The sequence below is a fragment of the Podarcis bocagei genome (assembly GCF_964188305.1).
Source record: "Podarcis bocagei genome assembly, chromosome: 5".
NCBI lineage: Eukaryota > Metazoa > Chordata > Lepidosauria > Squamata > Lacertidae > Podarcis > Podarcis bocagei.
The window spans coordinates 31,120,268-31,136,447 of NC_138129.1; the positions used below are offsets into that span (position 1 = coordinate 31,120,268).

The window sequence follows — 16,180 nt, forward strand, 5'->3', positions numbered from 1 at the left end:
CAGTGGCGTAGCGTGGGTTGTCAGCACCCGGGGCAAGGCAAGTAATTTGCGCCCCCTAACCCGTGGATTTGCGCCCCCTAACCCTAACCCCCAGATGTTGTGCCCGGTGCGGCCGGCCCCCCCTGCACCCCCCACACTACGCCACTGCCTTTGAGAGAGAATTGGAGGGTGGCAAGAAGAGAACGTGAATTCTCTGTAGCATTCACCCCATTTATGGAAAGCTCTCTCGTAAGCAGGTCTGTGTGGCACCAACCTTGTCATTGTTTCAGTGACAGGCAATGGCATTTTTGTTTTCTCGGACATTTGGGAGGCACTAATGATAACAGTATTGTGCTGTTGAATCTGCTTTTTGTTCTTTATTTAGGTTTTTGTTGGATTTTTTTTTACTGGTTGTAAATCGCTTTAGTGGGAAGTGATTTATAAATTGAGTAAACCTAACCTGATGTGACCAGATCTGACCTAATCACTGCAGTTTTCTTGCTTTTCATCTTCTTTGTTGCTTTATCTCCATTTATGAGGGACAGGGTCTTTCAGATGTGGTTGGCACCAAAATGCCAGCCTGCATTTCTCACCCATTTAACCTGGATGAACCCTTTCGAGCAAAAATAGGATAAGATTTTTTTTATTAAAAAAAAACAAAACCTGTTAACAATCATCCAACATCTAAATGATATCCTTGCAATATTAAGCCCCTGACTAGAAACACCCAGAGACAGATTCTACACCCCACTGCATGATTGTTTCTCCAAGATAATTTTGCAAAGCAGAGATAGCTGGAAAGTAGATTCATCATGTCTCCATGAAATGGAATTTTGAAAGAAGGAGGAATGCAGAAGAAAGGGGAAATTAGCATATTTATGAAGCGAAAAGGAACACGAGGAGGAAGCTCCTGTGGCCAGAGGATGTACACTGGAGTTTGCCTTCTAATCTGCGGTGTGCTGGCTCTTAATGAATCAAAAATCCCTCTTCCTCCCTTTCAATGGAAATGGAAGTGCATTGTTCAGAGCAGCAACCAGGCAGATGCTGTCAGCTGATGGAGTATCTCACAGAAATTGCACTGGGGTGATACTTACCTTGGTAAAATGGCCCCTCCCTTCCCCCCCCTATCAGCTTATTGTGTGCAGTTTTGGCATCTTTCCTGTTCTTTAATTTATGAGCCCCATTTTGGTATCTAATTATTCATTGCCTCCTTACGTTAGTTGGTAATTTATCTCCTACACAGAAATGGTTCTGTCTGCGTCGGCCTTCATGATGGCTCCTGTAATAAAACTTCCCGCCACCAGCGAACAGCTGAACTGGGGGTGGCAGACACAAACAGGACAATGTTTTAGGATTGGTTTCAGACAACAGTTTTGCTTTTGGTCAACCAATCGATTATAGAATTTTGTAGCACCTCAGTTAGGCATATAGTATTTTAGGAAATCTTCACTACATTGTTTGCTTCATGAGGTGTGCTGACCTGTGAGCACCTCTTAAACCTGGCCTTTGACACTTGAGATGCATATTTTAAGACTCAGCTTATTCTAGTGATTGTATTTTGTTTTAAACTGTTGTGACCCACCCTAGGACCTAAGGGGAAAAGGGTGGACCATAAATTACTATTTTTATTAGTAGTAGAATCATAGAACTGTAGAGTTGGAAGGGACCCCAACCCCCTGCAATGCAAGAATCTTTTTGCCCAGCGTGGGGCTTGAACCCCTGGCCGTGAGATTAAGAGTCTCATGCTCTACCAACTGAGTAGTGTTACATTTAATTTATTGAGGCCTTTAAACCAGAGATCACAAACCAGTGGCCCTCAAAATGTGGCTGAATTACAACTTCCATCAGCCCCAGCCAGCCTGGCCAATGGCCAGGGATGGTGGAATGTCTTTCAGCAACATTTTAAGGCTTCCATTGCGTTAGGCCTTCCATCAGCCACAACAACTCTTATTCCCATATTTACCACTGGAGGGCTCTGTAGAGGTACATTCTGCAACTCATTCCACTCAAGCTGTTCATTAGAACAACATGTAACTAAGAACTTGAACTTGAGTTTGCTTATTTCCTCCTACCTTCCAATCCATTTTCCTTTGGTGTCATGTATTTTTACACTGTAACCTCAGGGACAGGGGGTTTTGTTTTGTGATTTGTAAGCTACCCAAGGAATCCTTTTTGGTTGAAGAGCAAACATTCCCTAACATAAATAAATAAATAGCTGGCACCACCATTGAGCAACAGACAAAGAAACAGGTTGAACCAAATATGTGTGGTTCAGGAAAACAAAAAACAAAAAACTAATATATGTGTTTCAAAGGTCTAGTTTTGTCTGTGCAAGGAAATGGCATCATCGGGATATGTCAGGAAAGTCCAGTACTGAGAGCTGGTATAGTATTGTGGGCAAGGAGGCTCACTGAGAAGCCAGGAACTTCCTGCTTCAAATCTTGCCTCTGCCATGAACTCACTGGGTGGGATCCTTGGGCAAGCCTCTCTCATACTCAACCCCCCCCCCACACACATCCTGCCGCAATATGGGAATAAACAATGCTGTTTTTCTAGATAAAGAGGTGTTGGAACTCACTATGAACACCTCCCTCATTCTCTTAGAATGGCAATGGTGCCTGAGAGGTACCAGAACTGAGTTCTGGTGAGTTCCGGCTGAAAAAAGCCCTGGGAATACATACCTAATAATACCAAACTACTTTTACAGGTAGTCATGAAAGCTTTTGACTAGTCTGAAAGGCTGCTGCTGCTGCTGTTATCGCTAGTCTTCCTCTCCATCTGCTTTGTTGGACTGGCTGTAAAAAGCACACAGCCCAGTCATTCTTCAGCTTCCATTTTGTGCTGGCAAATACAGTGCAAACTTCCACAAAGGGCTTGACTGCAATACAAACAAGGAACCAAGCTCAAGACTTAGCCAAGACTGCACTATGGCAGGAGTGGAACTTCAGCCCAGCTCTCATGGATTAAAGACCTCTTCTTTAGCCACTGAGTCATAGCACTTGTCATCTGAGTGACCTTTCACAGAGGACAGAGCCCCTTAACATCCATCTAAACCTCCATAGGAACTAATCAACTAATTGCACTAATAATGTGATGCATTTGGGTCTTCTGGAGATGGATTGACACTCTCGTTCAAAATCCACCCTGCCATTTATGGATACTTGCCATCACCAGCATCTTACACAATGTACTTCCTTTTAGAGTTTCAGAGTCAGGTGGCAAATTTCAATAAGCTAAGAAATGCAAAATAAATGTGGTGCTAGAATCGAAGGCTCATATTATATTCCCCCCCCCTTCCTAATAAAATCAGATATACGTAACAAACTTTAATATCTCTCTTTTGTAAAGAGGATAGAATAAGAGAACAAGAAGAACATATGTTTAAAGAAGACTGGAAATGTTTACTGAATATATGGGGAGAAACTGTGTACACTTGAAAACGTTGGCAGCATTAAGTTAAAATCAACAGTGTAAATAAGTCTTGATGGATGTAATAAGGGAATACTGAATGGTTTGGTTTATGTAAAATATGCAGGGATTTATGATATGTAAAATGAACCATGGAAGGAGAAGAAAGAAAGTCATTGATATTTTAAGGATGTTTAAATGAATATTCTAAATTGTAGAATTTAGGACCCAGCGGCGTAGCGTGGGTTATCAGCACCCGGGGCAAGGCAAGTAATTTGCGCCCCCTAACCCGGGGCAAGGCAAGTAATTTGCGCCCCCTAACACCTAACCATGGTCATTAATACGACAAGACGCGCGTCTTTGGGCGTCGCGGCGCAGCCTTCTCGGTCTCCCTCCCCGGCCCGGCTAGTCCCGACGCGGCTTCTTTCTGGCGCGGGGAGGGGGCGGCTCTGGGGCCAGTGCATCGGCAGGCCTCCAGCGCGGGTGGGGGGGCCCCGTCGGGGCGGGTGGGCGGTCTTGGCGCGCAGGCACTAGAGCGCCGCCGATGGCGCGTTTGGCGGGCTGCGCGCGTCCAGACAGCGACCCGAGCCTGGGCGGCGTGGCGCTTGGTGCCGGAGCCTCCGCCCGCAGCGCCCCGTCGGGAGACCCGGCCGGAAGGAGCCTCGAGCCGGCTGTCGGACGGGCGGCATGGCAGGCGGCGGCGGCTCCTCGGCGACTCCACGCGGCCAGCCCAGCGCGCTGGCCGAGCCCCGCAGGCGAATGCTGCCCGTCGGTGAGGAGGGGCTGCCTGGCGCGCCCTCCGTGGCCCTGACGCGCGGGGACCGCGGCAAGCGCTGAGAGCCGCTGCCAGCTACAGCCTGCGCCCGAGGCTCTTCAGCAACTCCAGAGGCAGCGAGCGCGCCCCCCCCAGAAGTTGCGCCCGGTGCGGCTGGCACCCCTGGCACCCCCCACGCTACGCCACTGTTAGGACCAAAAGACATGGATAGCGAGGGAGCTGCTGCAGTGACCTGCAAGACCTGTGCCATGTTTGTCTCCTTCACTGGAGGTTCTTAAGCAGACGTTGGATGACCATCTGTCATGGATGCTGTAGTTGAGATTCCTGCACTGCAGGGGGTTGGACTAGATGACCCTTGGGGTCCCTTCCAGCTCTATGATTCTATGAAACAACACTACCTTTATTTTGCCATTGCTTCTCTGCTTTAAACAGCACTTGCACTGTCCACTTTATACCTGTTCAGCACAACCTATGTTCCAATAATCCAAGGATCCTACAGCTGCTGTTACATCTAAGTACACCTACAACTGGATTAAAAGTATAGTCTCTCGACAGAAACTTTTCTGCCAGATGACTGAATCCACAATTATATAATCAGGTCAGGCCTAATAGATCTGTGCTCACAATAGCATTTTATCTGGGTGGATGAAGTAGCCATTTTATGTGGATCATCTTAATTGTACAGAGAAATGGAGGGGAACAGAAGCTTCACAATATTGCATTATTACCTGTGCTCTGGTAGCATGGCTAATCATATATATATATCCCTTTGTTCCATTGTGTGTGAAAACAGAGGCTCTTCATTTGCAGCGTAGCTTGGTGGATAAAGCACTTCTTATTTATTCATTTTCATTATCGTTGAACAAAGCCCACTGGTATATATATATATATATATATATATATATATATATCTTAAACTTAATTGCAGCAGGGAAGGTAACACTTCAAAAGAAAGTAACAAACAAATGTGCCTGCTAATATTTCAAAGATCTATTGATTATATGCTCCTGGTTTAATTTTATGTGAGAATGCTTTGAGCATTTATTATTTGTAATTATTATCCGCCCCCCCCCCAAAAAAAACCCCACAATAACAGTGCAGCACTTCTGTTTGTGTGGCCCCCTCTCCTCATTTATGGAAAGTAATTCTTATCTCAATGCATTTCTTTCTCTTTGTTACTGAGGGTATTGAAAACTCCCCTTTATATTTATGCATTTGGAATTCCTTGGATAAAAGATGTTAGAGTGCAGCAGCGGCGTGATACTGACTGTGTCTTCGCCGCAAGGCTCTGAACTTGCATCAGAGCTCAGGATCCTTCTGCAGGGTGGTTTCCTTGGTGAATGCAGCTGGATGGTGGAAAGAAGAGTTTCCACGGGGCATTGAACAGAGCAAGAGCAATGGTAGCGATTCTGGGGAAAGATTGCTCAGAAGTATTTTGCTGTGTCCCCCAACCCCCTGCCCTCACTCCTCCAGGTATATGAGAGCTCCTCCAAAATGGAACAGTTTGTGACCCGCTTCTTACTTCGCGAGACGATGAACCAGCTGCAGTCCCTGCAGGTCTCACTGGAATGTGCTGCAGACACCATTGAAGAACAGGCTGGCCGAGAAAGGTACAAGAAATGGCTGGGGGAGTGGGGAAGAGATGTAAAGTAAAGGTAAAGGGACCCCTGACCATTAGGTCCAGTCGTGGTCGACTCTGGGGTTGCGGCGCTCATCTCGCTTTATTGGCCAAGGGAGCTGGTGTACAGCTTCCGGGTCATGTGGACAGCATGACTAAGCCGCTTCTGGCGAACCAGAGCAGCGCACGGAAACACCGTTTACCTTCCCGCTGGAGCGGTACCTATTTATCTACTTGCACTTTGACGTGCTTTCGAACTGCTAGGTTGGCAGGAGCAAGGACTGAGCAACAGGAGCTCACCCCGTCGCGGGGATTCGAACCGCCGACCTTCTGATCGGCAAGTCCTAGGCTCTGTGATTTAACCCACAGCACCACCCGCGTCCCTAAAGAGATGTAAAGGCGCCACCAAAATCTGAGGAGAAAGGTTCTCTGGGCATGCCACTTCATGTGATAATGGCCTCAGAGCACTCCCTTCCTTCCTTCCTTCCTTCCTTCCTTCCTTCCTTCCTTCCTTCCTTCCTTCCTTCCTTCCTTCCTTCCTTTTCTTTTCTTTTCTCCACGTCTCAAACCCAGAGGGATAGGCTCCATTCACGTGTGGAATTTTATTTTGCTACTGATATTTCATCTACCCACAAAGTCAATAGGGACAGTGGCAGGACTGGAGTGGATTGTGCAGTCTACCTCCAGCATCCCATTCTGGCCCAGGGTTTCTCCCAGTCCCCACCATTTCTGGGAGCAGCTCCTGCATTTCCTGCCTGGTTGAATGCTGCAGTGCTGTTCTGGAAGTCAGAGGAGCTGTCACATAGTTCAGTTGCAGAGACAGGAATAATACGTAATTGCCACCAGGGAGAAGCAACCCACAGGAACTGAGAAGAACCAATATTTCATTCTTATTAGATCTGATCTCCCAAAGCAGATACCACTTTTCGTATCCTTGAAGTTTTCAGAATTACAGTACTAGTAAATAATACAATGCTTTAGAAAAAGCCCCCACAGATTTTAGACCAAGAGTGTGCTTAGGGTATGCCTCCTTTGTGCTCCTGCCATGAAGAATGAGGGGCCTTGTTTGCAGAAACTCACACAGCAGAAGTGACTCTTAGCCATGTATTGCTGGCTAGGATTCTCTTTAGCACTCCTATAACCCCTGTTTTAAAACAGCTGCTTTGGGTGGCAGTTTATTTTCAGGCCCAGTTTAAGGTTTAAACCCCTAAATGATTTAGGCCCCTAATATCTGAAAGACTACCTCTTTCCCTACAGTCCCTCCTGGGTGTTAAGAACAACAGAGGAGGCCCTATTCAGAGGGGGGGTTGGGGGGTGGGGGGTGTCCTGGGAGAAGACATTCTCTATGGCAGCTGTGTGTGTCTGCCACCTTCATCACACAGTTTTTGGTGAATGCTGAAGATACATCTCTTTACCCCATCTATAATTTAACTGTTTTTAATATTGAATTTTAAATTGTTGCAACCTGAACTGGGACCTGATGGTGAAGGGCAAGTAATACATTGAAAAAATAATACAGTTGTTGTTGTCGTCATCATCATCATCATCTCATTTTGTGCTTTTCAGGAACGATGTTACCAAATCAGAAGCTTTTGTGGGTCCACGCACTGCTAAAAGATGTGGCCGTAGAGCTCAGAAGAACATCTGCTTGTCTCCAACAGATCCTTATTCGGGGATGCTCACCACAGGTACTGGCAGGTTTCCCATCCCTCTTGTCAGACTTCACATTGATATGAGGCTGGCTGCTTCACTGCCAGAAGCAGAGGGTTGGCTTCTGGAAAAAATAGGGTATAAAATGTCTGAATGCAGTAAGAAAGTATTGTACAAATTCCCTGGCCACCATTAACAATGGCCTGGTGCACACAGCCATAAGCATCACCTGGTTTCTCATCACTTGAGCACTATTGACATTATTATTATTATTATTACTACTACTACTACTACTACTACTACTACTACTACTCATCCATCTAGCCACTCTGGGCTGCTTACAACACATATAAAATCATAGTAAAACGTGTTTACATGTTTACTCCCATGTAGAGTGCTCCAGCGGCGTAGCGTGGGTTGTCAGCACCCGGGGCAAGGCAAGTAATTTGCGCCCCCTAACCCCTAACCTGCCGCCGCTGCCAGCTTCTTCTTGCTGCTGCCTGGTCTGGTCTGGTGTGGTTCTCTCCCGCGCTCAGCGCTGCGCTGGGCGGCCGCTACACTGTCCCTCCCCCAGATAGTCTCTCGCTCTCTCTCCACACCGCACGCCTGGCACCCACCCCCTCCACAGTGGGCAGCGACCCAGCGGCTCGGATCGGATTCGCACAGCCAGCACTGCAGTGAGTGAGAGTGAGTGAGCCAGGTAGGGGCAGAGAGCTGCGAGTGCGAGCGTACCCCCCCCCCGATGTTGCGCCCGGTGCGGCCGGCCCCCCTGCACCCCCCACGCTACGCCACTGGAGTGCTCACATCTAGCAGCAGAGCAGGACAATGCTTCTAGTTACACCCCTCCCCACCCCACCGTTGCATCATCTTCCTATCACCAGAACTTCAGCATCTTGAGCACAGAGGTCTCATGCATATAATAGAGGCCCCTGATGCAAATGAAACATGCATAAGGACTCCACGCATCGAGAGCAGGACTTGAAGCACAGCCCCACTCCTGTTGCTACATGTTAGTGTCCTCCATGTGAAAGAACACATGAACAGAGCCTTGATTACTCAATGATCTGGCGACTTGGTGTGTGCTGTGTTTCGAAAAAAAACATGGTCATGAAAGGTTATATGGAAATTCTAGGTACAGAGTTTGATACACGGGGGCTTATTCATGCAGGTCGCCATTTGATGCTGATGTCAGCATGCGAGGGACACAAATTATTTATTTACCTATTTTAATAATTTATACAGCACTTAATACTGCCATTTCTAAGTGGTGTACATGAGGGATACAAGAGGTACACCAAAAGGTAGGCACACTTAATGCCTTCATAAGAAGAAACACTGTGCCTTTCTTTCTAATGAATTGCTGCAAATCAGGACCTAAGTAGACCTTAGACTGTGCTACAGCACTAAGATCAGAGATAAGCCTCTGCTGCTGTCTTTAGCTATCCTTTTACAGTCAAAGGAGAATCTCCGATCTTAGTGCTAATCTCCACAGCACTAGGACTGGAGACAAGCCCCCTATGTGCTCTTTGATAATAAAAAGCAGCTTATCTCTAACCTTAGCACTGTGCAGTCAGGTGACTGACAGATGGTGGCCACACCCACTTATCAAAATAGCCCACAAGGCCGGGCTAATTCTAGGTCAGGCCTTCCAGCTTGATCCTTTTCCCCACCCCACCCTACAGGGAACTGCCTCCAGCCCACATCTCCCAAGTAATGTCAAGTAAAAGAAACACCTGATGTGATATCATCACTTTCTGCATTCTCCACCCCTTTCACTCCAAATAACTGGCTACTGCTTTCAAGGGTCAGGAAATGCTGGGTGTGATGTCACACCATGCAAGTGGCAACCACTCAGTCCATGTGACATCTAGTTAGGCCCTGAGGCATTGTTCTAACAACAAGTCTGGAAGTAGCTTGAAAGCCCATTTCTGATCTGTGAGCCAACACAGGCCAGGGCTCTCCCATGTTACAGTTTTCATCACAACACCAGCAGTGTAAGAAAGTACATTCACAAATGAAAACCTGTCAGAAGTGGTCATGGCTATTTTCCAGGCAGAGGTCCCGTCTGTGTTGCAGCACAAAGCACATTATTCTTTAAGTTTGCAACCACAAGGAAACCATTATGGGGAGGGGGGAGGGGAGAGAGAGAGAGAATGGAGCATTGCCTTCCTTTGTGGGCTGGAGTGGGCAATGCCACAGGGTCAAGGAGGAGTAACAAGCAAACAAGCCTAATTTGTGCTAAAATGAAGGAGTGAAGGTTTGCCATGCCATCCATCTGTCTGCTGACACCACAGAAGTACTCCCTATCCGCTGAACTACAGGCAGGAGAAGACTCTGCATGATTTCAGCTCCTTCTTCTCCCTTTTTCCCATTGCATCCAGGTGTTTGTGTGGAAACTGACAGCCAGTGGACAGCTGAGATCGACCAACTACAGCAGCTTATTGACAAACTGGAATGTAAGGTGGGCCAACAGATGGAACTGGTAGTAATAATACATGATGGAGATTCTGTGTAGAGCAGAGATGCATTTTCCCAAGATCCTGGCTGCTTCTCAGGGCATTTGGATCTGGTCCAAAATACAACTTAGTTCACTTTAATATCATCTCCTGTTGGGGCAGTTCAGGTTCTCCCTAGACATATCTGACTGAATTCTCCATCCTTCGACCAGGGAATCTTTGAGCATAAAACCCTATAATCAGGCACCACTTTCCCAGCCTCTCAAAGTCAACTTGCCTACCAGCAAGGGTTTGGAAGATTTGATTTTTTTTATTTTATCCATTAGGCCCCACCTTTGTACCTTTTGTTAGTAGATTATGCTTTAAACCCATCTTTAAACCAGTTTTAAACTGTCACAATTACCAGTCAAGGGACCCTAAGATATCTAGTTATAGTAAGAGGGGAAAGTACAGAAGCCAAGTGTCAATAGAAATTTTGCAACCTTTCTTTTAAGGTTTATTGCATCAACCAAAGCAACCAATATTAACCAACCAAGTCTGAAATGTAAATGGCTTATATATGGTGGGCCCCATTTTGTGACTCTGATGTGTTTCAAATATATGTACATGCAATGCCTGCCTAATACATTATGAGTTGGAGATCCAGACATTGCTCCTGCTAGTAGAAGAGGGTAGGTGACTCCTGGCCACCCCCCTGTAACCCACAGCACCACCTCCCACACTGTTTCAGAGGCTTGGGTGAACCCTGGAGGACTGAGTGACTTGGCAAATGTTGCCTCCCTCCACCTCCCAGCAAAATCCTTCTGTTGAACCACAAAGGCTGAAAGGAGCCTTTCTGTCTGTGGAAGGTGCAGTCTGGATCCAACCCAGAGTCTGTTCAATGTACAGCATCATATATATTTCAAAACAAAGTGGCAGTAAAATCCTAAATAAAGTTCTGTCCTTAAACAAAATGGTTTTCTTATGCCCTTTCCGGGATATTTTCAGGGCGAAGACAAAGGAATAAAAGTTTTTATAGAATTGTTTATGGTGCCAGGAGTCCCTTGTCTCCAGTCATGTATAAAGAATGCTTTATACTTCAGAGGGAGGTGATGCATTCTCACAGCTTATATTAAGGTCCATATTCTTTCTGCTGAAATTGAACCTAGCCAAAACCCTAGAATGAAACAGAGAACTAAGGAGCATCTCTAGAGGGTGTTTACTGTGAAATATTCCAGAACGGTAGCTGTGTTAGCCTGTTGCAAAAGGAAAAGAGAGGGGGGAAGGGGAAAGAAGGTCTTGTGGTCTTTTAAAGACTAACAAATTCATTATGGCATAAGCTCAGTGAAGTCAACCGTAGTCCACAAAAGCTTATGCCACACAATACATTAATGCATATATTAACATGTCAGAAAAAATTGTTCTTTCCACTTTCCAATCTTTCTGGGGAAGGACCATATCTTAGTAGCAGAACATCTGCTTTGCATGCAGAAGGTGCCAGGTGCAATCCCCAACCTCTACAGGTATGGCTGAGAATGTCTCCTGCCTTAAATCCCAGACAGCTTCTGCCAGTCAGTGTATACTGAGTGAGATGGGCCAGTGCTCTGACTCAGTATAAGACAGGCTTCCTAGGCTCCTATGACATAGGTTCCTATATACCATTTGACTCACTTCCTCAGGTTTTTTACCATTCTGCCTATGAAAGAAGATGGGACTTCTCTGCTGATAAGATTATGAAATATCATCCTCATTACCTTGGAGCTGATTCATAAATGCATGCTCGTCATTTGCAGCTGAAAGTGTGAACTGCCTCTGTTGAAAATCATTGCGTCCGGAGATAGGAAAGTTCTGCCTATGGCGTATGGTCTCTTAAGAGTGTTCCATACGTATGAAATACCATCTGATGTTACCCTGATTCCTACACATTACACTCATCCGTAACACATTCTGTGAGACATCAAATAACCAACTGCTAAAACTCCCACTGGTTTATGTCTGGATACCAATAAAAATGGCTGGTTTTGCTTCTGGGAAGAGCTCAGATGCACACAGGCTAGACCCTAAAGGGAGTGGGATTCCAAATCTGAAGAGTCTGTCATGCTTCTTCTCATATATTACATTGCATCAGGCCAACTTACCAGGGTTTTTGCTCTGGCATACTTCTATGTAGTGCTTTTTTCTTTAAAAAAATGTTTAGGGGTACTCTCATTTTGACTCAAGAAAATAACCATTTTATAGTTCAAATCGGGGAAAAATAAATACAGTAATTGGACAAAAGTACAAAGATTCACAAAATGTTTAGGGGTATGCGTACCCCTGCGTACCCCAGAAAGAAAGCACTGCTTCTATGGCAGCCAAGTCTTGGTTTGTAGCAACTGTGAATGCTGGCAAAAAAGGGCAGTCATTAAGTCAATTATGCATTTCACACTCTCACATTCATTTTCCTCCTTTTGCAATAATTGTGCATTTCTGTCTACTCAGAGTCCAAGACTGGAACCTCTGAAAGATGATGTGGTCTGCAAAGGAAGAGATTCTTCTGTAAGTTTAATTGTGACCGCTCCGTTTATTTGATAATCAAAATGAGCAAATCCTTCAGCCAGTGTGCTTGGGATACTATTAATATACTGATGGCTACAAAAGAAGATGATTTAACGACCAGATGGAGTAAAGGACAGGGCTCCTATGCCTTTGAGAGCTGCGTAGAGGAAGGGATTTTAGAAAGAGCAGCTTTTTATATCACAGGGCTACAAGGGTGAGAAAAGTTGCCTCCACCAGATCTTTCTCTTCTGCCCAGGGCTGCCAGTGGTGTTGCAGTCTAGTCCTCTAGGACTTGTGATCACTCAGCAAGGGAGGCTGCTAGTTCCAGCTTGTGGCGACATGTTTATATGGCAGCCTCTGCAGAAGTTTGATCAAAACTGACATTTCTAAAGCTGTCAACCTTTGAGAAAATATGTGCCATTACAAAAGGGGACTCCAGACTGTATTTTGCTGGAAGGACTCAAGCACATTCCAGGAAATGTAGGTTGGCACAATTACAGTGGATTAAAGCATTCTGTTGCTTCAGTACAACAAATTCACATCAAGAAATAAATAAATGGGCTTTTTGCCTTTAGGATAGCAATGGTGAAATGTATTGTAAAGCATGGGAATGAACAAATGAGTAATGGGGAGACATCTAAATGCCCCACAAACACATCAGGATGGATGCAGGGTGAATATTCATTGTAGTATAACCTCTCTGCAACCAAACTAGAACTAATGTGCAATAAAGACCAAAAACAATTCAGCCTCCATGTAAGTTGGATGCAAGCAAATTAGGACGAATGCTCAATAAATGGGTTGTCTGGAGGAGCCCAACAAAAATTGCAGAAGCCACAATGTGTCTTTAAATGAGCAGTTTTTTGCATGAGTTTTGAACTAAAACCATACTTAAAGTGGGTAAGTCATCTCCCAGAAACAATTGTGTCATTCCGAGAACTTTGCTCACTTTGCATTTCTCATTCATGGAGCTTAATCAATGTATGATCACAGGAAGGGCTCCAAAACATCTGCCATAGCCTTTGCACATAAGGAAGGAAAGGATGGATGGATGGATGGATGGATGGATGGATGGGCCGGCCAAATGCATGCTAAAAAGTGTTCTGTGCCAGTTAGAGATATGCTGCATATGACGGGGAGCTATAGTGCACTGTCAATGCTTCTGAGATCTCTTGTTATCTGCATGCTCTGGATCAAGACTGCTGGAGGGCACCATGCTGGGGATGGTTGCTTCTTAAGCAATAATACACACATTTTCCTGAACTATCTTTCTCTCTGTTACTCTTTGTTTGTCATTGGTTTCTTCTAGAAAGTTGCCAAATCGATATAAGTGGGTGTTGCAGAACCTGTTTGGGTGGGTGTGTTTCTAGGTGGAATGCAGTCCTTAGATACAAAGGGCTGCCTTTGATCATAGGGATATTGCATGTAGCATACTGGAACTGGGTCTATAACCCCTCATCATCTCTCTTCCCCCTCCTGCCTCTGCCACTTTCTGCAGCACATCCTGGTGGCACAGAGACAGATCTCAGTGGCAGACAGTGGATTAGAGGCATTTCGCCAAGCTCTCCAATCCTACACAGAAATCACAGCCGGACAGAGCAGCTGCCTACAGTAAGTCTTCCAGAGTTTGACTTTCATAGGCTGTTTGGATGAGAGATGTTGTTAAGAACAGCAATTGTGGCTTTTGTCGAACTCTCCATCTTCAGGCTATTAATTTTAACTCACTCTCCCAAACAGCTTAGTGGTATTATATAGAACAAAGATACAGGGTTGCTTTAGAGTTATTCCTGAAAAAAAAATCTATGAACTAAATTGCCCACCTAACATCCCCCATAAAGTAGATGAATGCTGCACTACAAGATACAGACTCATTACAGGGAAATATTATTACTCTTTTTCTGTACAGATGGCAAAACAAACAGAAGCACAGAAAGAAAATTGCACACTCAGATGATTGTGAATGCAGACTCTCCCCCCCCCCTTTCCTAGTTCTGTAATTATTTTTGCTGTTGGAAAATGCATTAAGTAATTGGAAATGTACTAGTAACCGCCTGTATTTTACTTCCAAATACTGGGGAAAAACAAAAGCATTCATCATTGAAACAGTGAGAAAGGAATTAATAAACATACAGTAATAATAATAATAAACTTTGGGAAGGTATTAGCGTTAATCAATTATCTTCGTGGGAAAGTTGGCACAATTTCATTGTTTGCTGGAATTGGCTTTGTGATGGCAGTTCTTCAAGGCAGGATATGGTCTGAAGGAGCATGAGACTATGACCTTGCTGGGTCTGAAACTATAGGAGAATCAAAACACAGTCATCTTTCAGAAGCTACACTTATATAAACTTTTCTCTGCAGTTCTCCAACCAAATAATGTTTGGAGAAATGCATATATTTGGAGGGAAGCATGCATAGAAATGAATATGTTAGTGAAAATAACAGGTAGTTGCTGTACACAAAAAATGTTTATTAGCAGAAAGGCACACCTAAAATGCTGAAGCATTTTAATGAGGATATTCAAAAAATGAAATTTGCAAAATGCTGCAGAAATGCGGAGAACCAAATCTAAGATTGGAAAAATGAGAAACTGGGAGATCTGAAATCAACAAATCGTTCGATCCCCAATCACCAGTATCCCCCAAAATGTTAGGCTGATTTATCTGTGCCTTGACCTCATCACAGTCACCCACATTCCACATCACTGGCAGCTCCCACTGGCAGGAAAACAACATGGGTAAATATGCCTTAAGACTCATAGAAGAGTGGAAGGAAACTTGACAAGGGGCTACTATTTTTGTCAGCAACCTGGTATGAAGTATAACACCCAGTTCCATTCAGAAAAGGTTCTGTAAACAGATTCTATTTAGTAGAGTTTGAGGCTAGTATCAATTCTTGTGAGTGAAGAATATCGGCTTGTCCAGCAATTTCATTAAAGTCAAGGTGACGTGGAAAGTCAAAGCATCAGATAAAAAATTCAATGTCTGCTAGTCTGCCGAATGCAGGCTGTGCAAAAAAATGGGGCTGTCACAACAAACTAAATGATCCTTTGAATAGCACTGGCAGTTCTTAAACATCCTTGTGAAGACGGTTCAAGAGCTAGGCTGGCTGTGAATCCTGGGGTCAGAGACTATACAGTGTCTGACATGTAACGATAACATTTTCCCTCATGGCCTGTCTTCTTTTCCTGTAGTGTGTCTGCCCACAAACTGTCGAGCGATGCCTGCTTCATCCTCTATGAGTTTTGGCAAGATGTGGCTTCATGGAGAAGGTTGGTGGCTCCTGACAATTCATGCAGTATTTGTGGGGAGACCGAGTGGCGGGGGGAGGCCTCAAAGTGGATGTCCAGTTAGCATGGGCCAGTACTCAGGGATGATGGGAGTTGCAGTTCAGCAACATCTGAAAGGCACCACATTGGCTACTCCTAATCTCAGAAGTCACCCATAGAAGAAGAGGTTCCATAAGACTTGCCTCTTGTTACCACCTGATATAGATATTGATATTGATATAGATACCGTCCCAACTCTACCCATTTCTTTGCAGCCACCTGCAATCAAACTACAGTAAGAAGTTTCAGCGTGCCATCATTGACTTATTGGACTCTCCAGAACTTTTGACCACCATGCTCTTTCCAGGTTGAGTACTGATCGATGTAGATTTGCAATTTTGCTTCCAATTTTGCTTTTATTGCTTTTTTTTTTAAAGTGCATCAGACCTAGAGGTGAGAAGGCCTGGGAAAAACCAGGAAAATGGGGAGGGGACCAGTTCCCCCCCTTT

At 45.0% G+C, this 16,180-nt stretch overlaps 1 protein-coding gene across 1 annotated transcript in view; it reads left to right on the top strand.

The window, feature by feature from the left end:
• NECAB3 (N-terminal EF-hand calcium binding protein 3) overlaps positions 1–16,180 on the top strand; it is a 92,757-nt gene that overhangs the window by 71,443 nt on the left and 5,134 nt on the right. The window contains exons 6-12 of the mRNA XM_081196592.1: positions 5,636–5,772; positions 7,347–7,468; positions 9,812–9,891; positions 12,347–12,403; positions 13,902–14,014; positions 15,597–15,674; positions 15,947–16,038. Coding sequence (XP_081052718.1) covers positions 5,636–5,772; positions 7,347–7,468; positions 9,812–9,891; positions 12,347–12,403; positions 13,902–14,014; positions 15,597–15,674; positions 15,947–16,038 — 679 coding nt within the window. The remainder of the gene's footprint in view (positions 1–5,635; positions 5,773–7,346; positions 7,469–9,811; positions 9,892–12,346; positions 12,404–13,901; positions 14,015–15,596; positions 15,675–15,946; positions 16,039–16,180) is intronic.